General features: G+C 35.1%; 1 protein-coding gene across 1 annotated transcript in view; it reads right to left on the bottom strand.

The window, feature by feature from the left end:
• Positions 1–839: 839 nt before the first annotated feature.
• The window catches only part of LOC144240947 (hyccin), a gene marked incomplete at its 3' end in the record, with an annotated part of 64,496 nt that continues 39,229 nt past the window's right edge, over positions 840–26,106 (bottom strand). Inside the window, exons 3-8 of the mRNA XM_077775367.1 lie at positions 18,784–18,885; positions 10,858–11,037; positions 9,909–9,989; positions 9,246–9,361; positions 8,761–8,856; positions 840–956 (exon numbers count right to left, since the gene is read on the bottom strand). Of these exons, the coding sequence (XP_077631493.1) occupies positions 840–956; positions 8,761–8,856; positions 9,246–9,361; positions 9,909–9,989; positions 10,858–11,037; positions 18,784–18,885 (692 nt within the window). The remainder of the gene's footprint in view (positions 957–8,760; positions 8,857–9,245; positions 9,362–9,908; positions 9,990–10,857; positions 11,038–18,783; positions 18,886–26,106) is intronic.

Here is a 26,106-nt window from a genome sequence, read left to right as displayed (position 1 = left end):
CAATAAAGAGAGAAAATAAAATAGATTAGAGCATCCAAGAGCTGTGGGACAATATTAATAGTCTAACACAAGGGTCGATAAACTTTTTCTTAAAGGGCTGGATAATAAATATTGTAGGCTTGTGGGCCATACAATCTCTACTGCAACTACTCAACTCTGTCACTGTAGACCAAAAGCAGCCATAGGCAATATGTAAAAAACAGATGTAAATGTGTTTTAATAATAAGAAAACAGGCAGCGGTCCATATTTAGTCCAAAGATCATAAATTCTGCTTTCAGACAAGAAGTTTATAATCTACTAAGAAAAATTAGTGAATGAATATAATGTAAAGTATAGTAAAATATGTAGAAGATAGTGTCCAAGAAAAATACTAGTATCTAAGGCATTAATAAGACTGAGCATTAATATTAGAGACTAACAGTAAATTAATAATAACTATTTATGATCCAAGAAGCTCTAAGATGTTTTTCAAGATTTAAAATTTCTGGAAATGGAAAAATATCTTCATTGGGGAAAAAAAGTTATCTGGAAATTACAGCAAAAAAAAGAGTAATGAAGAAAAAACTGTGATTATATGTGGGTGTTGCTAATTTTCATTCTGTCCTTGGGTTAAAGAAAGATGACGTGTTTTAGTTGGTTACAAATTCTTCAGAACATTAAGTTTTAATAATAAAACTATTAGCAAGATCTTGATTCATATTCTTTCACAAAAATAGGCTGATTGTTCATCCAATGAGATTCTAATATAATAACAATAAAATAACAAAAAGCAGTAAAACAATAGACTGTGATTTTCCAGAGAGATCAAAGATTTACTCTGTATATTAAATGAACTTACAAAGCAAAATAAATCCCTGTTAACATTTGCACCATGAATCCTGAAGAAACTGGTATCCTGCTACTTATACCTTTGTATTTTCTTACATGTTGTCGGGGATAGCCACAAACACAGATTCTAGAAAAAACAAAATAAATATATTTATAAAATTGGTAAAAATGTAGGTAATTTATTTTTTTAACATTTATAAGCAAATAGCATACTACATATGCTCTCATAACAAACCGAACAGCTATGAAACAAAGAATCTTTCCAAACAGAACATGTGTCTAGAACATATTCCTAAGTAAGTGAAACTGTGGGAAAAAATGGATAAAGCTAAAGGTATGTTATTGTATAGTTATTTCACTAATTTTAGTCAATTCAATAATTGATCATTTTTAGTCACCATACAACCTACTACATGAAACTTGGTATTATTTATCACAAATAGATCTATGATCTTCTATTCCTGACAAAGTTCTTGACACAAACTGCAGGCTCTAAGAAAATACTCTAAAATTAGACTCAAGTCTCATATAGTACACCATAATAAATTGAGATAGATTGAAATTTTTAATGTTAAAAACCATAAAAGAAATAAAACAGAAGTAGTTACACATTCTTTACAAGTTTAAGCATAACATCAAAGGTAAAATCTTAGAGAAAGACCAATAGATTTTACTATTTTTTAAAGAAACTACCATGAACAAAGCTGAAATTTATTTATTATTAANAAGCTACGTAAAGGACCAACACAGAGACCCAATCATATAAATCATTCAGAGAATACCATGAAACAATTAAACATGATGTTTTGAAAGCCTTTATTTAAATGGCAGGGGGAAAAACTGTACAGAACACATGTCTGTCATAAACAAATTGGTGAATGGTGTGTGTCACTGCAAAAAGATCATACACAAAGTCAGAGTTATCTCTGAACCTTGAGCTTATAGATTTATTTTCTTCTTTATATGCATTTTCTAAATTTTCTATGATCAACATGCACTACTTTTATTTTTTATTTTTTTTATTTTTAATAAAACTAGAAAATAGCTGTTACCTCATAACATGTTGTGGTTGATATAATAAAACTTCACTTATTATAGTACTAGTCAATAGATTGTAATTATTTACCTGCTCCCACATACAATTACTACCTAGGACTTAATGTTTCCTCCATTCAGTGAATCTAAGCCTTCATTTAAACATGCTAAAGTATATCATAGGCCATTTCAAAAATATATCCTTGAGACTATCATCAATCCAAAGTTACTTTATTTTTTTTAACCCAAAGTAACTTTAAAGTAAAAATAAAAATTCATTTAATACTGAGAAGGATCTTAGAACTCTTTAAAACCAAGAGCAAAAAAGGAACAGGGATAATTATAGACTGAATATTTGTGTTCCCTCCCAAACTCATATACTGAAGCCCCAATCCCCCAATATAAGGGCATTTGGGGACCCTTAGGAATAACTAGGCTTAGGGGCGCCTGGGTGGCTTAGTCGGTTAAGCGTCCGACTTTCGCTTAGGTCATGATCTCGCGGTTAGTGGGTTCGAGCCCCGCGTCGGGCTCTGTGCTGACTGCCAGCTCAGAGCCTGGAGCCTGTTTCAGTCTGTGACTCCCTCTCTCTCTGACCCTCCCCCTGCTCACGCTGTCTTTCTCTCTCTCTCCTAGAAATAAATAAAAATCTTTAAAAAAAAAAAAAAAAGGAATAACTAGGCTTAGATGAGGTCATGAGGATGGGAACACTCCTTGGAGGGATTAGTGCCCTTATTAAAAGAGGAAGAGAGATCCAAACCCACTCTCTCACATGTGAAGGCACAGTGAGAAGGCAGTATCCTGTACGCCAGGAAGAGGGCCTTCACCACAAATCGAAATCTGCTGTTACCCTGACCTTAGATTTCTCAGCCAGAAGGGTGAGAAATAAACACCTATTGTTTAAGCCACCTAGCCTATGGTATTTTGCTATAGTAGCCGGAGATGACTAAAATAAAAACTAAAAAAAATTAACTGTACATGAAAATAAAACCAATTCAAATGTTGTTTGATGTTATAAAAATTTATACACAAACTAGAATAGAAACTCCTCTTATTATCTAAGGAAGCTCAGAAAAATTGTATTTCCTTGCATGTTATATACCTTTATGATAGGGATAGTAGTAAATAATAGAGAATCAATACATAAAAGATAGGATTTTTTCAATTAATGCATTTATTCATTCAGTAAATATTTTTAAAGATTTACATTGTGTCAAACACTAGGAATATAGATGAAAGATGTAGTTCCCTCAGGGATTCAGACTGTGTAGTAAAAAATACCTGCAATGAATAAAATACAAAGGTGACAAAAGGAGAGAATGGTAAACTCTAGTGGCAGAAGCAGAGGATCAGAGAAGGCTTCCCAGAATAAGTAAGCCTTTGAAGAAAAACTGGCGTTTTCCTGGTGAAAATATAGCAATTGGCAGAAACAGAGAAGGATTAAACAGCATGACACCAAGGAGACTGAGGATAGAAAGACACTAGAAAAGTAACAGAGATGCAAACTCGGGTCAGATCGTGGAGTATCTTATAACCTGCTAAGCTTTATCATGCAGGCAATGGAAAGCAAGTGAAGGCTTTTGTTTTGTTGTTTGAAGCAAAGGAGTGACATGTTCAGATTGGTCTTGATAATAGTGTTCCTCAAGAGGAGAGTGTCAAAATACCCCATGAGTGAGATGAAGGTGGCTTGAGCTATAGAAGTACTGTGGGGAGAAGGAGAAAGGGTGGGATTGAAGTCCCACCTAGGAAGTATAATCATGGACTGAGACTGAGGAAACAAGAGGAGTGTGAAATTTTCCCACATTTAGTTGGATAGCTGGCTAGATGGTAGTGTTATTAAATGAACGTGGACAAATAAGATGTATTGTTTTGGAAGATGCTAAGTATCAGATATGTTGATTTGTAGGTATATGGTATAGCTGTCACTTTTGTCTGCCATAAGCTCTCCCCCTGAAACTAATGTTTTCCATTAATAGCACCTCTATCCCTCTTACTTTTAGGAACTAGTCTTCCTCTATGTCATCAAGTATAATCATGTGATTGTAGTATAAATAAAATAACAGAATTACCTGTGACAAGAGGTCAATATCCTAATATCTATTTTTTTCTTCTTGCCTTTAATGACATATATAAGGTATGCTCTCCTCCACTCTCCCCAATTAATTTTAACTAGAACAATAGCCACCTGCTAGAGACCACATTTCCTAGTCTTCCTAGTATTTAGGTGTGGCCATGTGACAGGTTCTGGACAATGATATGCTAACTGACGGGGTGAAACTTCTAGGTTGCACCCTTAAAAAGTAGCTGCATGTCTTCCTTTCTTTCTCCAAGCTTGTAGAATAGAAGGCAGATGTAATAATAGTGATCCGTCACCATACAGAAAAGAATAACATCCTAGGGAATAGCAGAATCTCAAGAAAGAAGGAGCCTGAATACCCTAGAAATATAACCAGTCTATCCCCAGACTATCTACCAGCTTGGACTTTTATGTGAAAGAAAAATAAATATCTATTTAAGTTACCACTATTCAAACTGATATAGTACTCATCCAATAACACTACCAAATGTGACCCTAGAGGGGTTTGTAGAAGTTCAGGCTTGCAACATCAAAGCCTTGTCGCTACCTTGTTTTTCAGAGTAAAACTGGGAGTGAGATCCTTTCACTTTAATGAGTTCGTTAAAGGTAGACAATGTAAACTTTCAGCTGCTTGTGGTCACTCTTCTTACAACCCGGAAGAAGCCTATTTACACAAAGAAAATACAACACTAATAGATGAAGAAGATGAGAGAGAGATGGTAGAGAAAATCCAGATTAACATTTGAGCCTCTCGATTTAACTGATCCTGAGGCCAGTTCCGTCCCTGCTCTTCCCAGGTACAAAGAGCCAAAAAAAATTTCCCTTTAGTATAATCTAGTTTTATGTAGATTATCAATTAGTTGCAGCAAAAATGAGTTCTAACTTTTTCAAGGTAAGACATCGTTTTTTAAATGTTTATTTTTGAGGGGGGGAGGGGCCGAGAGAGGGGAGAACAAAAGATCTGAAACAGGCTCTGTGCTGACATCAGAGAGCCCGATGTGGGGATTGAACTTATGAACCATGAGATCATGAGCTGAGCCAAAGTCAGACACTTCATCGACTAAGCTAACCAGCTGCCCCTATAAGACATCTTTATAGAGATGGCTACTGGACTGGATATATAGGTTTAGAATCAGGAAGTAACTATAGGATTCAGGATAGAAGATATAGACAGAAAAAGAAGTTATTGCTGTTTATACACAATGTTTTTAAAAACAACTTTGCCATAGATCTAGAATGGCCAATCAACTTTTAAATTTACTTGAGGTAAGAAATAGAGAATTCTCTCAGACAGCAACACACCTGTAAGATTCACAAGAGAAATAGGATTTCAGGTTCTGATTTTCTCTACTGGCTACCCATACAGAAGTAAGCAATCATATGTTAGAGAATGAACTAAAACCTTTATTTAGAAATGCAAAGGATTAGTCTTGGTCCATTCAGGCTGCTACAACACAGTACAACAAAATGAGTGGACCTCTCTTGAGGTTTGTAGACTTTTCATTGTATCCTCAATGGCAGAAGAAACAAGGAGGGAACTCTGGCATCTCTTGGCTATGACAGCACCTCCTAATACCATCCTCATACCATCATCTTAGATATTAAGATTTCAACATATGAATTCTGGGGTGGGATACAAACATTCAGGCTATAGTGGTTAGTTTCTCAGAACTAACAAAACTTTACCCATGTATGAATTGACTGCAGGAATTTTGCATTTCTCAATGTAAGATTTTTTTGAAAATGAATTATTTCCTTTAGTGATAGTTATACTTAGTGGATCATAAATCTGAAGTGGAAGAGATCATCTATTTTTCATTATTCAACAAATTGTTATTAGGTTCTACTGTATGCCAAGTACTTCTCTCAACTCTGAAGATACAGTAGTGAACACAACAAAGTTCCTGACCTAATCAAGTTCCAGCAATGGACAGACTATGTCTCAGATGAACAAACAAGGTGGTTACAGTGTTGTAAGTGCTAAAAGAACATAAACTGAGGTGGGAAGGTGCGACTTCAGAAAGATGGTCATAGAAGGCCTCTCTAAGAAAGTGACAGTTGAGCCTAGGATCACGACCTGAGCCCAGATCAAGAGCTGGACACACAACCAGTGGTGTCCCCAGAAGGGATATGTATGTACGGATGGAGGATGGGAAGCATCCAAGATTGTTTTAATTACTTCCATAATTCATTACAATCAGCAGGTTAAAGAAAGAATGGGATACATATGTCACTGAATCTAGCTCAAATGTTCCATGAAATTTTTCTGGTTGTATTTATGTATCCTTCCTCCTAGATAATGCAGTCAATCATTTTGGCATAGTCATCATCAACAACCAAATTGAGTAGCAATCTAAAACAACTGCCACGTGGTCAAGGATTGGAGTAGCCTTAAGTGTGATAACTTCATTCTTCAGGAAAGCCTGCCCTAGGACTAAGAAGCTCCTGTACTTTCACTATCATAAGCATTTATAACTTATTTGTCATCACAGTCCTGTAATCAATTTCCTTTCCATAGATATGGACTAAGCTTTGCTTGATTAGATACAAGTGTTTTTTCATTCTTTTTTATTAGTCTTAAAAATGTACAAAATATCTTAATTAGAATATGTGATAAACAATTAAGGAAATCAGCAGTTAAGAGAAATGAATAACTAGATTTTAAACCATTGAGAACACAGGAATAGGGAATCTTAAAAAAGATAAACTAAAAAAGACATGTATGATAAATTTGATAGAGTTCCTTCTATCTTGTATCACATCTATCTATCCTTCTATCTTCTATCACCTCTATCTTCTATCTTCCTTCTATCACATCATCTTCTGTGGCTTAAGAGTTAGCATTACTTAAATAGCTTAAGTCTTTTGAATTACTTAGCTCTCTTTCCTCCCTCATTCTCTTCCATTTGGTGAACATTTGTACAAAGATTTCTCTTCCAATTTTTCTTTGATGGCATAGAATTAATCTAATGTGTCTCTACTAAAATCTTCTTGGCCAAAATCCTACAGCAAGTTTTTAAACTGTATTTCTCCTTGTTTTTAAAACCGGATATTACTTGTGCTTTTGAAGGATTACCCAGTTCCCTGGTTAGTTAAAACTGGTATATTAGCAATTTTCTATCAAAAACGTGTAAGTAATTATATTACAGGACAGTCCATAGGAGTCACACAGGACAGAAACCCGTCATAAATGTTCTTTCCTAACATTTCCATCAGTGATTTCAAGAAAACATCAATAGTCATTCTTACTTAGGAGGTTGTATTATCTGTCTCTATTAGAACATTAGAGCTTCAAATGTATTAGAACATTATTCCTGGGTCCTACCAACTAAGACACTGCTTTCAAGTGAGACCTGGGCTGTATAGTGTGTTTTACGTTCTACAGGTAAAAGCTGCTACATCAAGTTACCCCTTAAATAAGTGTTTCTGAAGTACTGGTCCTCACACTCATTTTAGTCCGTTACAAAGTTTTCACTAGATCACAGTGACATGAGAAACAAGAAAAGCTAAACATCCTATTTTTAGTTTATAAATTGTCCCTCATTTCTACCTCCCCACTTCTTTTGATATTCAAATTGCCTCCCTTTTTTTAAATAATGTTAATGGTAGAAATGTATAAGATAATGACTTGGCAAAATTAAAGTTGGCAATGCTATATAACTATCCCACCCGCTCTAACTTTTTGAAATTTTACAGGTCTACGAAATTCAAAACTCTGGACACTTCTCTCTTTAAAGGATTTAAAATAAGAAACATATTAGAAAGCTTCAGTAAATGGGAGCGAAATACAACTGGTCTGGGAAATACAAATAACTTCCAATTCAGGAATCATCTGAAAGATTCTTCACTTCTCTATCTTGTCTAATAAGTCCCTCACCTTGTTACTTCCCTTCTCCCTCTGTATCAAGAGATTTTCTATCCTATTCGGTATCAGTTTCTGGTTTTCTTGTGGTTTTTTTTGTTGTTGTTGTTTTGATTTGATTTCTAAGTATTGCTCTATATACCCTCCCTCTTACTAGCTTTCCAAAGCTGTATCTCCTAAATAAGTTCTCCAAATCTAAATTATTCTACAAGTTTCTTAACTCCATATTTTCCTTATTACTTGAATTTCCAAAGGCATTTTCTGTCTTCTCTTTTGTTTTCTTTTTTAAAAAGGTAATATGTTCATCATAGAAAATGTAAAGAATGACAAAAAACTCACACAGGAAAAAATGAAAATAAACCATAATTCCACCAATTATACATAAATATTATTAAAATTCTGGTCACATTCAGTCAATGCTGGAATGATACCATATATACTATCATTAAATACCCTTTTAAATCAGAATTTTTAAATGTTTGTGTAGTCTACATAAGGACTGTCATAATTTATTTAAGCAACCTCTTGGCTCAATTGTTTTTTTGTTTTTTGTTTTTTTTAACAAGGGGAGTTTAAAAACTAGTATCTCTTATTCACTTCTTGGTACCAAATTAGAGCACAATAAAATTAGTAAAAACAAAGTAACAAACAAAACAGAAACCAACTGCATGCCAAAAATCAAAAAGTCATTAACAGTTGCACTCTCTTAATTATACAGAAAGATCTTTTCTGATTAAATATTACACTGAAATGTTTTTCAGCTGTACCCTCTTCGTTATGTTTTTTGGAACTCTCATTTATAGGGAGTTTTCTATGTGTTAACTAGGCTAAGCTTCATATTAACTTCTCGAATGTTTTAAACAAATGATTAAACAAAACAAAAATAACTTAGATATGTAACACACTAGCAATCCTAGAGTCATATATTTCAATATTAAAAACATTTGAATTTTTATTTACCTGGAAGAAATCTGACACAATGACTGAAGAGAAACACTGGGCATATAGGTTAAGGCAGCATTGTAACACAACAAAAGGAATGTCAATACTTCAAACCTAAAGATAAACCAAAAGAATATTTACAAATGTTTAGAATTCCAAGAAGTCAATCATAATTTAGCAGGCATTGGGGAAAGATACTGTATGGAACAGACTTGTACACAATATAATTATACCAGTAACAATATAAAACTAAAAAGAAAAAAGAATTCCCAAGTAATAGTCATCTGAAAATTATCTTAAAATTTCAGTGTACCAGATGACATCTAAATCAAAGTATAAAGTGACAAATCAGGAAAGTGTGTTTTTCTCTTGTANAAAGTAAAAAAAAAAAAAACAAAAAAAACCTGTTACATACAACTCACTAAAGATTATCTATTAATCTACTGAAATAATTTTTTAAAAACCAGTGTGGTAAAATAGCAGGTTATGTCTCCACAGTATACCTATTCTGTGCTGTCAGCATCTCCCTTTGGGGGTGAGGTCCACTGTACACAACTTTTGACAAACCATGCTGGGATAGTGCACTCTCAGTCAGAGCCATGGACCCAATGCTGGAAGGCTAAAGGAGAGACATTTGAATAAAGGAAAAAAAGCCATTCTGTTGAAAATGTGCTATTGATAATATATGCACCACTAACAATGATTGTCATGAACATCATATGTCTTAAAAATATTCCGACTGCATACTAAATTTTCTGCTCAAAGGTTTAGCAAATAATTAAAATACAAACCACAAATAGAAATAAAAATAGTTTACGTTCAAAAAGTCTACCTCAACACTGGGTGAATTAAAATAAGAACTTAATTAAAAAATTCTACCCCAGAAATACATAATTGCCACACACAAAAATATTAGACTAGTTTTATTGATCAGAAGAGAAAAATATTTCAAAATGATTATTTGCGAGCTTTCTTACAGATTTTAAAGCTTTATGATCCCAAGTTCTTATTTCACTTTGTGAATAGTAAATACTTTGTGTGTGTTTTATACTTTTTAATTTTTATACTAATAATTTAATCTTTTTTTGCCTCAATAACCAGACCCTAATTTATAACAACTTTAAATCTTAGAACCAAAAAATTTACTTTGATAAAATATTACTTACTTCATGATATACAGATGGTTTGGATAAAGATGGAATCGTAAAACTCAATACTTTGCTATGTCCCTGTTTGTCAACTATTTCCTATAAAAGTGAAAAAAAATCTTAAAATATTTATTTTTTACACATAAGTTTAAGAGCCAACTTTAAACTGTTAGTCTAAAAACAAAGATCTGAGAAGAAAGGAATTTTAAAGTTGACTAAAATCATAAAGACAATCAATGATCAATTATTTATAAACACCAGAAGTTAACCTTCCTCTCTTAAGATACAGATAACAACAGCAAAAACGATCTAAGTGACACAATTTTAAGGAAGGCTGAAACAGAGATGTGTAGTGTCTCTATCAATAATCACTGATTTTTCTCATGTAAAAAGTCACATTTTATAAATCAATTAACATGGTTATGAAATACGTCAAGAAAAGCCCCCTCAATTTTTTTTTACAAAGTACAAACCTTAAATATATAGAATATCATACTGATTAATACACAAAGAGTAATGCAAACTATATGTTAAGTCAATGGTATAAACTCTGGAGACAATTCAGATTTATGAAATTATTAGCGGCACATATTAGACTAGATCTTTTTTTCCCAAGCTTTTTGTGAAGGTCACTAACAGATAATTTATAGACAACAGATTTTAAGTTTAAAAAATTTAAAATTCAACACTGATATTTTTAGATACCTCTATAAAAGAACTGAAATGGTCTGATTTTCAGTCTTCAGTCAATCCCAAAAGGTATATTTACATAATTCTATGTGTGCCTGTATACCCTTCAACCTCAAAAAAGTTATTTTTAGGAGAATTAGATATGAGTCTTTTGATGAATGAAAAACAAATACTAGCTTTACTAAAATCAAAGTAGTTGTTATTATGTATTCACTTTTGCTATAAAGGTTATAGACTTGCTTTTGGCAAACATTTGTTAAGTATATTAAATACAAACCAAATTGTAAACCCCTAGAAGAAGAGCTTCGATACATCCACTGCTATGCACATTTCTGCTGGCTGAGACTGCAAGGTAGCACCAAATCAATTCTGGAAGAAACTGCAGTGTAAATCGAAGCAATTGCTCTTCTCCACTGCGATAGAATTCAAAGAGTTGGTGACAGACGGGTTCTAGCAACTGGAAAAAAGACAAAGTGTTAATTCAAGGGTTCTACTGTATTTGAATAGACACTGACATTTGAAATACAAATGGTTTTTCCCTGTTGATAATTACTGAAATATATAAATGTTTTCATTTTTTTGGAAGCAAAACTATTCACTGCTAAGCTATTTAGCCAACCTTCAGAAGTTTACTTCTAGTGGAAGGCCAGACATTTCAAAATAAATGTATTTGAAAGCACTTACAAACTTTTAAATATTCTGTTAACTCTAAAGTAGTGTTGGTATTTAAACCATATCTTTTTAAGTCATTAATATAGCTAGGCTGTAAGAAGTTTCTTCCTTAATATTCTTAATATCCTGCTTCCTGATAAAACATGCCAATATATACAAGATTGGCTACTGGGATGGAGAAATTGAAATGGGAATCCTAGGTAGTTATCATCACATCACCCTCCTGAGCTTATAATTAGGCAGCATACAAAAGCTATGTGTGTGGAGCAGCTGAATAAATACAGCACCTCTAAATCTAGATCCCTATTGTAACCATGGTTAATTGCCCCTGGATAATCTAAACATTGCTGCCATTTTGTTTGAAACAGGATTTACAGTTATTTATAACGTTTTCCTCTCCCACTACATGCCAGCCAGCATTACCCAGTCAATAGAGCTGACTGATTCTATATCATAGACATTTTTTAATCAGAAAGTTAACATAAGTGACTCAAATGTAAGTATTATCTTAAAGCATAAACAATCATCACACACGAGTCATAAATATGTCACAGGGTACTGATTTTTCAAAGCATCAGGCTATTATATTTTCAGTGAACTGTAGTTCATTCATGTCACTAACTTAAGCAACAGATTTAAGTCAATTTACTAAACAGATTTTCTACTTCCAGTAACTGTAATAAACAGAAACTAATTTACAGTAGATGTTTTGATTTCAAATATGTTAAATTATGTAAAGTATACTGGGTATAATTAAAGTCAGTATTATTTATACAAAGTATAGCAAAAGTTACACTTTAATGAACATTAAGTCAAACTAGTCTTTCCTCTTGAAAAATTATCTAACTTATGATAGTTAAGGAGAATTTTTTTTTTTACTCTCAAAATGGTTGTTAGAGGGCAACAGGTGTCCACTGTGGTATGGCAAGGGTAACAAGAAACTGGAGGTTAGAGGCAAAGTCACCCCATTCATAGGTAGCAGGAGAAATTTTCGAGGTAGGAATTTGGAATAATTGGGTTATGGTAGTAGGTGAAAAGAAAAATTGGTAGGGAGATGTTTAACTTTCAGGGGGGAGTTTTTTAAAATTTCTTTGTGGACCAATGTCGATAATCTTGTATTGTTGTAGAACATCCCTCATCTCTAAATACCTAAGAGAGCTTTGGTTAAATCCATTGATATAATCTAACAAGTATTTGCAAACTTATGAAATCTTGTGTTGAAAATTTATTCAATAATCTGCATGAACACACAAATTTTAGTCAAGCCACCCTCCAAAGACCTTATAATCAATCAACTTAAATCAAAATTAAAAGGGTTTTAGGGCGCCTGGGTGGCTCAGTTGGTTAAGCGTCCAACTTTGGCTCAGGTCATGATCTCATGGTCCCTGAGTTCAAGCCCCATGTCAGGTTCTGTGCTGACAGCTGTGCTGACAGCTCAGAACCTGGAGCCTGCTTCAGATTCTATGTCTCCCTCATTCTCTGCCCCTCCCCCACTCACGCTCTCTCAAAAATGAATAAACATTAAAAAAATTTTTTTTAACTAAAAGGGTTTTGCTTTACAAAAGCAAAACCAAATAAAGACAAATTCAGTGAGGTGGAGAAATTATGATGTTGCAATGAGATTAAATGAAATTATGTATGTCAAATCGAGAGAAATACCAATATCTGTGCAGTGTTTTATAACTGGCAAAGCACTTTGAAAGCACTTGACAAAGACGCTATCTAATACGACCAAAATTATGCAGCTCACAAAGGTCAGAACTGGAGTCAACACTTTTTGACTCCTTTGCAAGCACACCTGAAAAATATCAGAAAAGAATAGAAAAATATATAATGTAGGTAGATCTGGCTTACCTAACTTGAATATGTTTGAGACAGGTAATGGAGCATTAGAACATACTGTGCTACTAGTGTTTGGTTTGAATTTTTATATATATTTTTTCATGGATATATTGTTCTATTTGGTGGGTAGATTTTACAATACTATTAATAAAGAACTGTACTGCAAGCATATTTTCAGGTGTTAAATGGGCTTTTTATGGATCCAATGAGAACCTAATCATAACCTTCTTACCATTCTAAAATATATTCTGAGTTCTAAAACAAGTCATAAATAAACTTTTAATAAAAATCTATTTTTAGATAAGAAGTCTGTATCCTAAGAGAGACTTATTTCCTTCTTTCTTTCTTTTTTAAGTAGGCTCCACACCCAGTGTGGAGTCCGAACACAGGGCTTGAACTCATGACCCTAAGATCAAGACCTGAGCTGTGATCAAGAGTCAGATGCTTGGGGTGTCTGGGTGGCTCAGTCAGTTAAACATCCGACTTTGGCTCAGGTCATGATCTCACGGTTTGTGGTTTCAAGCCCCGCGTCGGGCTCTGTGCTGACAGCTAGCTCAGAGCCTGGAGCCTGCTTCAGATGTCTCCCTCTCTCTCTGACCCTCCCCTGCACATGCTGTCTCTCTCTCTCTCAGAAAAAAAAGAAAAAAAAAAAGAAAAAACATTAAAAAAAAGTCAGATGCTGAACTGACTGAGCCACCCATGAGCCCATCCTAAGAGTGATTTCTAATGGTAACAGAAATGTGGCATTAGAAAAAAATGCTTTTGAGGGGTACCTAGGTGGCTCAGTCTATTAAGCATCTGACTCTTGATATCAGCTCAGGTTATGATCTCACAGTTCGTGGGACTGAGATCCACGTTGGGTTCTAAGCTGACAGCACAGTCTGCTTGGGATTCTCTCTCTTTCCCTCTCTCTCTTCCCCTTCCCCCGTTCATGCATGTGCTTCCTTCCCCTCTTTCTCTCAAAATAAGTTAACATTTATTTTAAATATTTTTTTAAATGCCTTTCCATGACTAAAGCAGGAATAGAAGTTAGAAAAGAGTTAAGGTTGGATAAATTTACGAGAAAATCTTGCGCATTTTTTTTTTGCATTGAACTATTAACTGAGGCACATACGTAGGAAAAAATATAGAAGTTGGAAGGACACCACTATTCAGGTGCCCATAGCCACTAAACTGATCTCTCCATACTCTGGGCTCCCTATGCCTAGAACACCAAAGAGATTTTATGTGGTTCTTTCAAAAAATAGCTGGCTTCATAACAGACTTGAGCTCTGTTAGCGTCTAATCATATGCTTCTCTTAAAGTTATAGCAATTAAAAGGACCAATCAAGGGGCTCCTGGATGGCTCAGTCGGTTAAGTGTCTGATTTTTTATCTCAGCCCAGGTCTTGATCTCAGGGTTGTGAATTCAAGCCCCACTTTAAAGAAACAGATAAATTAGATAGATAGATAGACCAGTCAAGCAAATTGCACTGTACCCATAAACTGCCTCTACAATTTCTTGAGTATAACATATATTCCTATCTCAGGGTCTTTGCATTTACTACTCCCTCTTCTGGAGACTCTTGCCTCTAGTTTTATTTTCTCCCCCTAAATCATTCAGACCTGATTCAATCAGGAGCTCCTGAATCTCAACACATACTTCACCTACTCCACGTTGTTTATCTTCATAGTTTTTTCACTACTTGACACTGTATTATACATTTATACATTTGCATAACGTCTATCTCGCCTAAAGGTTCTGATGCAGAAGATCAAGAACTTAGTTTATTTGGGGGCACCTGGGTGGCTTAGTTGGCTAAGTGTAGAGCCCTTTTTTTTTAAGTTTTTTAAATTTATTTTTGAGAGAGAGAGAGAGAGAGAGAGACAGCATGAGCAGGGGAGGGTCAGAAAAAGAGGGGGACACAGAATCCAAAGCAGGCTCCAGGCTCTGAGCTGCCAGCACAGAACCCAATGCAGGGCTCAAACCCACGAACAGTGAGATCATGACCTAAGCCGAAGCCGGATGCTCAACTGACTGAGCCACCCAGGCTCAAAGTTAAGTGTAGAACTCTTGATCTCAGCTCAGCTCTTGATCTTATCTCACAAATCATGGGAGTGAGCTTCATGTTGGGCTCTGAGCTGACAGTGCAAAGACTGGGATTCTCTCCCTCCCTCTCTCTCTGTCCCTCCCCCATATGCACATGTGTTCCCTCCCTCCATCTCTCTTTCTTTCTCTCAAAATAAATACACTTTAAAAAAGATTTTAGTCTATTTTGTTCACTGCTACATTTCTAAGTGATTTCTGGAACATTATATGGGTTCAACAAATACTAAATGAATTAAACTAAATAATGAAAAAGTACTATTAATAAAATCCAAATACCAAATTTGCCAAACTTCAAAAATACCCAAACAAATGTCCCAAATTTCAAAAATCCCAAAAGACAATGAATGATAGCAACATTATGGGAATATTTCCAAATTAAGATACAAAACATTCTAAAGAGAAAAAGGAGGGTTATGATGTTAAAATAGATTACACTGTTATATTTTAGAAGTACTTCTAAATATATTTTTAAGATTGAATTGTGTTTTAAGAATACAGAATACACACTGTCATGTGTCTTCACCACATGAATCTGGCTAAAAGCATAAAACAAACTTAAATGCAAAATCTCCTAAACTAGTGCTTCTAAAAGCATGGTCCGTGGACTGAAGACCATCCACAAATGTTATCATTAATAGATTTTTTTATTTTTGGGGGTTTTTTTGTTTTTATTTATTTATTTTTTTAAATATTTTTTTATTTATTTCTAGGAGAGAGAGAGAGAGACAGCGTGAGTAGGGGAGGGTCAGAGAGAGAGGAAGACACAGACTCTGAAACAGACTCCAGGCTCTGAGCTGGCAGTCAGCACAGAGCCCAACGCGGGGCTTGAACCCACAAACCACGAGATCATGACCTAAGCGAAAGTCGGACGCTTAACTGACTAAGCCACCCAGGCGCCCCTGTTTTTATTTATTTTTGATAGAGAGAGAAACAGCATGAGCAGGAGAGGGGCAGAGAAAGAGGGAGACACAGAATATGAAGCAGGCTCCAGGCTCTGAGCTGTCAGCACAGAGCCCAACACGGGGTTCAAACCCACAAACTGTGAGATCATGACTTGAGCCGAAGTCGGATGCTGACGCTTAACCGACTAGGCCACCCAGGTGCCCTATGATGTTATCATTAATTGAGAGGAAACAATGTAAATACAGAAATTGAGAGGAAACATTAAGAAACTTTTACAGCAACTGGATATTGCTGCACCATCCAAGTTAGTGTTCAGCAGACTTACTGAACAGGATATAGTACAGATCAGTTAAGGGTTATCAAATTTGTGTGTTACCTTACATATGATGTGAGTTTCACGTTAATCATGCATTAGGTACACATATTGTCTGCAACAGACTGAATTTTTTTTTAAAACTGGTCCTTTACCACAAATACTTTGAGAAATACTGCTCTGAATGAGAAACAATGAAATCTGGCCTTGTATAGCAACATGGATGGACCTTGAGGGTGTTATGCTGAGAGAAATAAGTCAGGCAGAGAAGGACAAATACCATATGTTTGCACGTTTAGGAGAATTAGGAGGAACTTAACTGAGGACCAAGGGGGAGAAGAAGGGGGAAATGGTGGGGGAAAGGGAGAGAGGCAAACCATGAGAGACTCTTGAATGCTGACAAAAACTGAGGACTGATGGATGTGGGGGGGAGGGGGGATGGGCATGGAGGAGGGCACTTGTGGGGATGAGCACTGGGTGTTATGTGGAAACCAATTTGACAATAAACTATTTGTAAAAAAATAAAAATAATAATAAAACACTTTATCTGCAAAAAAAAAAAAAAGAGAAATACTGCTCTGAACCATGAGTTGTATATTCACTTTGAATAAAAGAAATGCTGTACACCAAACTAGTCTATCAGAAATTTACCTTACAAACTATATCCAAAGTAGCTTTGTTAAAACAACCTTCATCACAGGGTAATTTCAAAATACAAAGCAGTAAATTAGAAACAAGATTTCATTTTTTAAAAAAGTAATAAAGCTATACCTATACTTACTCTGGTGAAATAATTTACAAATACGGAAAACTTTAAAATAGCTTCCATCGAAATACTTTAAAACCTAAAACACTTCAAGAAAACAAGCTATCTATATATGCTATACAAATTACAGAGCTTTAGGGGAAAAGGAAGGATTTTTGTGATTATTCAGTTATTCCAGGTAAAGTTTTGGGCTTGTCAGTTTCATCCCTAGTCATTTCTTCTGCACTTAAAAGTCATGATGCACTTTATAGCATAATCAGTAAAAGCTGGGTTTTCCCAGACCCCTTCCTGAAGAGATTAACTACTCAAATAACAACAAACTCTAGTTTTGAGAGGTTAATCCAAAAGGCACATAGATCCACACAGGGCCGGTCTCCAGGGTATAAGTTAATTTTACCTTCGAATAATAAGATTAGTGGTGTTAGAGCTGCCATGTCATCTATCAAACTTAAGTACAAAAAGAATTACATACCTCATATCCCTCATCTCTACTCCACCTCTTTCCATTCTCAATAGCTTCCTCCTAGGCTATTATCCTAGTATCCTAGTCTTGCTTTCATTTTTCCATTCTCCAATCTGTCCTCCACATAGCCACCTTCCTGAAACAGTAATCTGATCAAGTCATACCTTCAGTGCAAAAGTCTAAGCTGCTTATGATGGAATTCAAGGCTCACCATGGTTATGACCTAAACCAGTCTTTCCAGCTTCAGTTCACTACCAGTTTTATTCTCTTGTTAACTATTGCATTAGCCTATTTGCTTTTTTACAAATGCCATGCCTTTTATTTTCCACACTATTTCCAATCCTTTTCTATTCTACTATGAATGGCGGGATTTAAGAGCACCAGAATCTGAAGTACAGATCATTTTATCACCTTCGAACTAAATTTCCTTTCTAAAAAAAGAGAAGGAGATGAGGGCAAGAGAAAAAAAGGGAGGAAGAGAAACAACAGCCAGACAAAACTGCTTGCCATTCCTTAAATGTTTTACATTTTCTCAGCCCTCCATATACTATCCCAACAGCTTAGAATATCCTTTCACCTTTCATATCTGGAAAACTTATGCATATCCATCTAAGCATTCCATTGAAAGCATGTATTTACTTATTGTCTCTCCCTTTCCACTTTCAGGATAAAGACCATGTGTTATTCATCTTTGATTTTCTATTCCTAGCATTGAAGCTGGTTTATAGCAAGTATACAAATGTTTGCTGAATGAATTTATAAATATAATGACACTGACTTTCTAGGCTACCTCTAGCAAGATAGATAGATGATAGATAGATGAACAGATAGATAGATAGAGGAGGAGGAACATGTCTACAGATGGCTTTTAGAATATAGTAATAATTCTATTTCTTGGCCTAGTGGATGGTACAGTGAAGCTCATTTTACTATAGTTCTTTTTTTTACTCAACCATTTTTTAACATACAGTATTCTATTCTCATCCCCTCTACGTCACTTCTGAAATGTAATCAGTAAACAATCCATAATATATATTTAAGTTCTTTACACATATACTTTTTCTAACTCTTTTATACATATGTGATATTTCACAATAAAAAATTAAAAATCAATCAACTGAATACTACTAGCACAATTAACTGTAAGAATACTTACCTCACTTTGTGGCTCTTGGATAACTTTATACAGAGATGAAACTAAAGAACTCTTGTCTTTCAAATTTGTGGCATAATTTGGTAAAGATGTTTCTGGTAGTGTCTAAATAAATTTTAAAAAATAGATTTTATTTTTATGAAATATCCATAATAGGCAAATCCACAAATAGAAAGTAGATGAGTTGTTACCAGAGACTGGAGGGTGGGGGAGATGTAGAGTGACTGACAGGCATGGAGTTTCTTTTTGGGGTAGTGGAATTAGTCACTGGCATTAGTTGCACAACATTGTGACTATACTAAAAACCACTATATTTTCACCCTAAGACAATGAATTTTATGCTATGTGAATTATATGTCAACAAAAAATATATTTAATTTTCTTATCATCAACAAGGACATAAATTAACATTAACACTTCATCTTTGATTGAACAGTTTGGGGTTAGAAATGAGAATACAAAACATATATAAAGTTAGAGATATATTTTTGTAGCATTATATAAGTTCTAAAATCATTAGTGGTATTGAGCCTACCTGTTAATAAACACATTGCATATGGATCTACTGTTTCAAACCTTAAAGCCACAGATTATCTACCAAAGTAACTCCTGAATTGCATATGGTGACTGATAAGAGATAAGGCTGCTCAATTAACAAAGTTGGGGGGCAAATTTTACACTTCTCAGACTGGTGAAAAAGATAACCACACCACCAGCAAACTAATTTTCCTAATGCCATTTAAAATATGAACAATTAATTATAGCTTGCTATCACCAGTCATTCAGAAAAGACACCATGACCAGAGAAGAATGGGAAGAGATCAAACTCCAGTAGTTAAGTCAGACGGTTTGGGGTAAAAGTACTAGGGAAATCTGAAAAAAACAAAAACAAAAACAAAACACTTCATTATAACAAATGATAAAAGCCTACTCTTCTAGAGTATACCCCTTCCTTAATATGTCGCTAAGTCATTATTTTTTCTCATGCAAATTACTTCAATTAATCAATCAACAAATATTAATCTTGCAGTAGATATAGAATTTCAAGATATTGCTAATAGTCATTCCAAGATATATACTGTTTCTTATTTGTCCCATCTCCTAGTATTTAATAATTTAAAACAATTATGATTAGTGTATATACATGTACATGTGCATAAATAAACACTGAAAATTAAACAGCATAAATGTTTATACTAAGGATATGTGATTCATTTTTATTTTACCATGAACTCCTTAAGGGCAAAAACTAGCTTATTGTCTCTCCATCCACAGGACTCAGCACAAGGCCTCATACTCAAACCTTTGCTGAAGGGATTTATTATAGATGAACAGAATAAGAATAAACACTGCCACTATTTACACTTCAGTAAATTCTTTAAAAATAGGTCACATTTCATCTTAAGATATATAAGTGAATAGATTCCTTTTTTTAATTCAATAAGGTAGTTTTATTTACCAGAATAGTAAGTAAATGTGAACTATCTGGAAACCTTCCACCATTCTTCAGAGTAAAAAAAGAAAGTTTCACTGCAATTGCTTACATAAAGAGGAGATTAGGGCATTCTTCAATATTTCAAAAGCACGTAACAAAAGATCTCCAGGCAACATTCCATTTCCGTTACTTGATCAAGAGTAACCTTATACTAGGGGAATTTATATAAAAGGAAACAGTCAAATAAACAACAAATTTCCTTTTTTTTAAGTTTTTAAAAAATGTTTTATTCATTTTTGAGAGAGACAGAGTGCAAGCAGGGGAGGGGCAGAAAGAGAGGGACACACAGAATCCAAAGGGGGCTCCCGGCTCTGAGCTGTCAGCACAGAGCCAGATGTGGGCTTGAACCCACTAACTGTGAGATCCTGACTTGAGCAGAAGTCGGATGCTTAACCAACTGAACCATCCAGTCAGTCCTATAAATAACAGATTCTCTAACCCCCTGAATGGAAATGAACCTGAACTATATATATAAAATATATTATTATATGTCTATATATGTCTATATATAGTGTATGTCTAACTATAAAATTCAAAACAACATGAATTGAAATATACATTTTTAAAAATGGCTAGTAAATATAAAGATTATTTTAATGTTATATACACTATCTAGACTAAAACTGGAACATTCATTAAAAATGTGAATTACAATTTTCAATTTATGTACCAATTAACTTTCATGAAGTAAAACATTGTAAAACAGCCAAAGGCAAAAGGAGGGCTCTTCTCTGAAAAGACAAACTCTGGACAAACTCTTCTCTGAAAATACCCTGGACCCAGGACACTGTGCTGCTAAATGAGAGGAAGTGCCTTCTAAAACTTAATGCACAAGTCTGTCATTATTTCATTTTGTGAATGTGGGGAAAGCTACTTTTGTCTATAAAAGGGGAGAAAATATAATTGCTGTTTATAAACAGTGATTTGAAAAACTTAAGATCTAACCATGCCTAGTGGATTTAAGTACTACTGCAGCAAACCTTTGAATTTTCTTGCACTGTACTAGTTCAAAGGTACTCGCCTTAAGTACCAGCTAAGCTTTCTCACTTTTCAGAAGGCAGAACAGGAGACCAAAAAAAAAAAAAAGGGGGGGGGGGATTAGTGTTTGCAAAATTTGAAGACAGATGCTTCATACTAAAGTATCATTTGGCAGATGGTTTTTCAAAAATGTAAGGAGGTGATATGGGTTGGGTGGAAGAGAATTAATGAAGATAGACAGATGGATGAAGAGCCAATAAATAAAACAACTCTTCAACAACATTACACATTAAGACTACATTTTGAGATTCAGTGACTACCATAAAATTGAAAAAATTAGGAATCTAGAATTCTGCTAGACAAATCTGCACATAGCATTAAGGAAAACACAACATAATCTGAAAGATAATACTTTACAAATCAATCTTTGAAAAGATAAAAACTGAATGATTCATAAAATCTTAAAATAAAGTCTCAAATCTAATCACTTTGTTGGTATATAAAGAGAATACTACTGAGGGGCTAGAGCTAGTGTACATACTGAGTAGTTTTTCCAACGGCAAAAAAAAAAAAAAATTGTGCAAAGCAAATTGTGTTGTCTTTGTACATTTGAGAGCATAGTGAATCAAGTTAGGAAGTTGAGAGTTCAAACTGTGACCATGAAACAATGTAAAGCTAAAATCATCTTCACAGACCACCTACTTCACTTTTTCTGATGAGGATATTGAAACCCAAAAAGTTATGTGAATTTTCCATCATCATAAAACCATATAATAGAGTAATTACAATCAGATCAAAAGGTTTCTGACTTCTCAGCCCATTGTGCTTTGTACTACTTTATCAATCTGATGACCTTAGCCTTAATAGTACCACGTGGTTATTAAATTCAACAACCAAGCAAAGGCTTTCTCCTCCAACCCCTTCTCTCCCACAATACCCCCCCATATATATATACATCCAAACTTCCTTTCTCATTTTAACCAAAATATGTAATTAACATCACAAATCATTTCAAAAGACAAGATACTCTAATTTTGAAAGTACTTAAGAGATATGTCCTCAAGTACTTTTCTGCCTTTTATTACCTTTAATATGCTGCTTTTTCCTGATAACCTTAAACCCTTCATCAAACATAAACAGAGCTGAATTCAACACACATTAACACAATTCAGATAACACTCAAAATAATTTTCAGAAATGCTTACCAAATTAACCAAGAAATAGGAAATATCTTGTTTTTAACTAGCTATAATGTAGACTTGACAATAATTTAAAACATTTACTAAATTAAATTGACTGGAAATTGGGTAAATTTTTTTTCTTAAATAGTTTATTGTCACGTTGGTTTCCATATAACACCCAGTGCTCATCCCAACAAGTGCACTCCTCCATGCCCATCATCCCCTTTCCCTTCTCCCCCACCCCCATCAGCCCTAAGTTTGTTCTCAGCATTGAAGAGTCTCTCATGGTTTGCCTCCCTCCTTCTTCCCAACTATTTTTCCCCTTCTACTCCCCCATGGTCCTCTGTTAAGTTCCTCCTAATCCACCTATACGTGAAAATATATGGTATCTGTTCTTCTCTGCCTGACTTATTTCGCTCAGCATATCACCTTCAAGTTCCATCCATGTTGCTACAAATGGCCAGATTTCATTCTTTCTCATTGCCATGTAGTATTCCATTGTATAGATAAGCCACACATTCTTGATCCATTCATCACTTGATGGACACTTAGGCTCTTTTCATGTTTTGGCTACTGCTGAGAATGCTGCTATGAACATTGGGGCACATGTGCCCCTATGCATCAGCACTCCTGTATCCCTTGGGTAAATTCCTAGCAGTGCTCTTGCTGGGTCATAGGGGAGGTCTATTGTTAGTTTCCTGAGGAACCTCCACACTGTTTTCCAGAGGGGCTGCACCAGTTTACATTCCCACCAACAGTGTAGGGGATGCCCATTTCTCCACATCCTCACCAGCACCTAGAGTCTCCTGATTTGTTCATTATAGCCACACTGACCAGCATAAGGTGGTATCTCAGTGTGGTTTTGATTTGTATTCCCTGATGCTGAGGGATGCTGAACATCATTTCATGTGTCTGTTGGCCATCTGGATGTCCTCTTTGGAGAAATGTCTGTTCATGTCTTCTGCCCATTTCTTCACTGGATTATTTGTTTTTTGGGTGTGGAGTTTGGTGAGCTCCTTATAGATTCTGGATACTAGCCCTTTATCTGATATGTCATTTGCGACTATCTTTTCCCATTCCATCAGTTGCCTATTAGTTTCATTGATTGTTTCCTTTGCCGTACAGAAGTTTTTTTTTATCTTCATGAGGTCCCAATAGTTCATTTTTGTTCTTGATCCTCTTGCCTTTGGGGATGTATCAAGTAAGAAATTGCTGCAGTTGAGGTCAAGGAGGTTGTTTCCTGCTTTCTTCTCTAGGGTTTGGAGAGTTTCCTGTCTCACATTCAGGTCCTTTATCCATTTTGAGTTTATTTTTGTGTATGGTCTGAGAAAATGATCTAGTTTCATTCTTCTGCATGCTGCTGTCCAGTTCTCCCAGCACCATCTGTTAAAGAGGCTGTCATTTTTCCACTGGATACTCTTTCCTGCTTTGTCAAAGATTAGTTGGCCATACATTTGTGGGTCCAATTCTGAGTTCTCTCTTCTATTCCATTAGTCTATGTGTCTGTTTTTGTGTCAATACCATACTGTCTTGATAATTACAGCTTTGTAGCAGAGGCTAAAGTCTGGGATTGTGATGCTTCCCGTTTTTGTTTTCTTCTTCAATATTACTTTGGCTATTTGGGGTCTTTGGTGGTTCCATACACATTTTAAGATAGTTTGTTCTAATTTTGAGAAGAATGCTGGTGCAATTTTGATTCGGATTGCATTGAATGTGTAGATTGCTTTGGGTAGTAATGACATTTTGACAATATTTATTCTACCGATCCATGAGCATGGAATGATTTTCCATTTCTTCGTGTCTTCTTCAATTTCCTTCATAAGCTTTCTATGGTTTTCAGCATACAGATCTCCCATACCTTTGGTTAAGTTTATTCCTAGGTATTTTATGTTTTTTTGTGCAATTGTGAATGGGATCCATTTCTTGATTTCTCTTTCTGTTGCTTCATTATCGGTGTATAAAAATACAACCAATTTCTGTACGTTGATTTTGTACCCTGCAACTTTGCTGAATTCATGGATCAGTTCTAGAAGGCTTCTGGTGAAGTCTGTCGGGTTTTCTATGTAGAGTATCATGTCATCTGCGAAAAGTGAAAGTTTGACTTCTTCTTTGCCAATTCTGATGCCTTTTATTTCCTTTTGTCATCTGATTGCTGATGCTAGGACTTCCAGCACTATGTTAAACAACAGTGGTGAGAGTGGACATCCCTGTCGTGTTCCTGATATCAGGGGGAAAGCTCTCAAGTTTTCCCCGTTGAGGATGATGTTAGCTGAGGGCTTCTCATAGATGGCTTTTATGATGTTTAAGTAAGTTCCATCTATGAAATTGGGTAAATTTAATCTTGGGGGGCGAGAAGACAATTAAATTACTTTTTAATTCATGGCGCTCAGGATTTTATTCCCTTCCTCCCAATGGAAAAGTTTCCTTATCCTTGAATTAAACATAAAAGTATTGATAAAATAGCACTACCCACATAATAGGCTATATTGATAAAATATTATTTAGATAACACTTTATTCACATCCTACTTTCTTTTAGTGGAAGATGGTTTTTAGAAAACAAGATCTGGGTGCATGGTATACTCATTACTACTGGGGTGTCATTGTCATTGTTTCTCGGCCCTCCGAGTGAACAAACCCAAGAAATATATGTATGCATTTATATACAGATATACATGTATAATGATATCACATACATATTTAGATCCATGAGTTCATTCTGATTCTTCCAATCCCAATCTAACACCTTAAGTTTCTTTCTTGCCATTCCCCATCCCATGTTTCTAATTCCTTTCTCAGACACAGAGAAACCTAACTCCCATTATCCTCCATATATTTATTTATTTATAAAGTAACCAACCTACCAATGTAACCACTCTGGCTGAGTTTTCTACATGTCACCTCTGCAACCCTCCATTCCAACTACCCAGTTCAAGCACTAGGGCATACTGTCACCCATACTTCTGCACTGCCCCCTTACCCTTCCTTCACTGCTACACTTGCTAGGGTGCTATGTATCCAAGCCAGGAGGGGAAGGGAATAAACAGACAGGAAGGTAGGGATTTAGTCATGATTTTCAATTACTTGCCTTAACAGTTAACCCTTTCCCTATACCCCATCCTTTAACAGGCCCTCTTTCCACAACTCCCATATTAAAAATTGGCTAACTGGCTATATTTGCTTTTGCAAATTTGACTTCACTATTAAACATAAGAATGCCTAATAGTACTCCACTCTTAAACTTGACAATTTCCACCAACCTATCAAAAAAAAAATCATGATATAATGAACCATATTAAATACTCCTGAAGCAAAAAAAAAGCTTAAAAACCCCTGAACACTGGGGCGCCCGGGTGGCTTAGTCGGTTGAGTGGCTGACTTCGGTTCAGGTCATGATCTCACAGTTCATGGGTTCGAGCCCCACGTCAGGCTCTGTGCTGACAGCTAGCTCAGAGCCTGGAGTCTGTTTCAGATTCTGTGTCTCCCTCTTTCTGACCCTCTCCTGCTCACGCTGTGTCTGTCTCTCTCTTTCTCTCAGAAAAAAAAAAATCCAACAACAAAAAACCTCCACCTGAACACTTACTCACAAAAACAACATATGCAGGGGGAAAAAGCACATACAAAATGTAATGAAATTATTAAAATATGTAGAAGGCACTATATACAGTGTACT

The sequence above is a fragment of the Crocuta crocuta genome, unplaced genomic scaffold (genome assembly GCF_008692635.1).
Source record: "Crocuta crocuta isolate KB4526 unplaced genomic scaffold, BGI_CrCroc_1.0 scaffold197, whole genome shotgun sequence".
Classification (NCBI taxonomy): domain Eukaryota; kingdom Metazoa; phylum Chordata; class Mammalia; order Carnivora; family Hyaenidae; genus Crocuta; species Crocuta crocuta.
The sequence above is the reverse complement of the archived record's forward strand: the minus strand, read 5'-3'. Positions and strand labels throughout refer to the sequence as shown.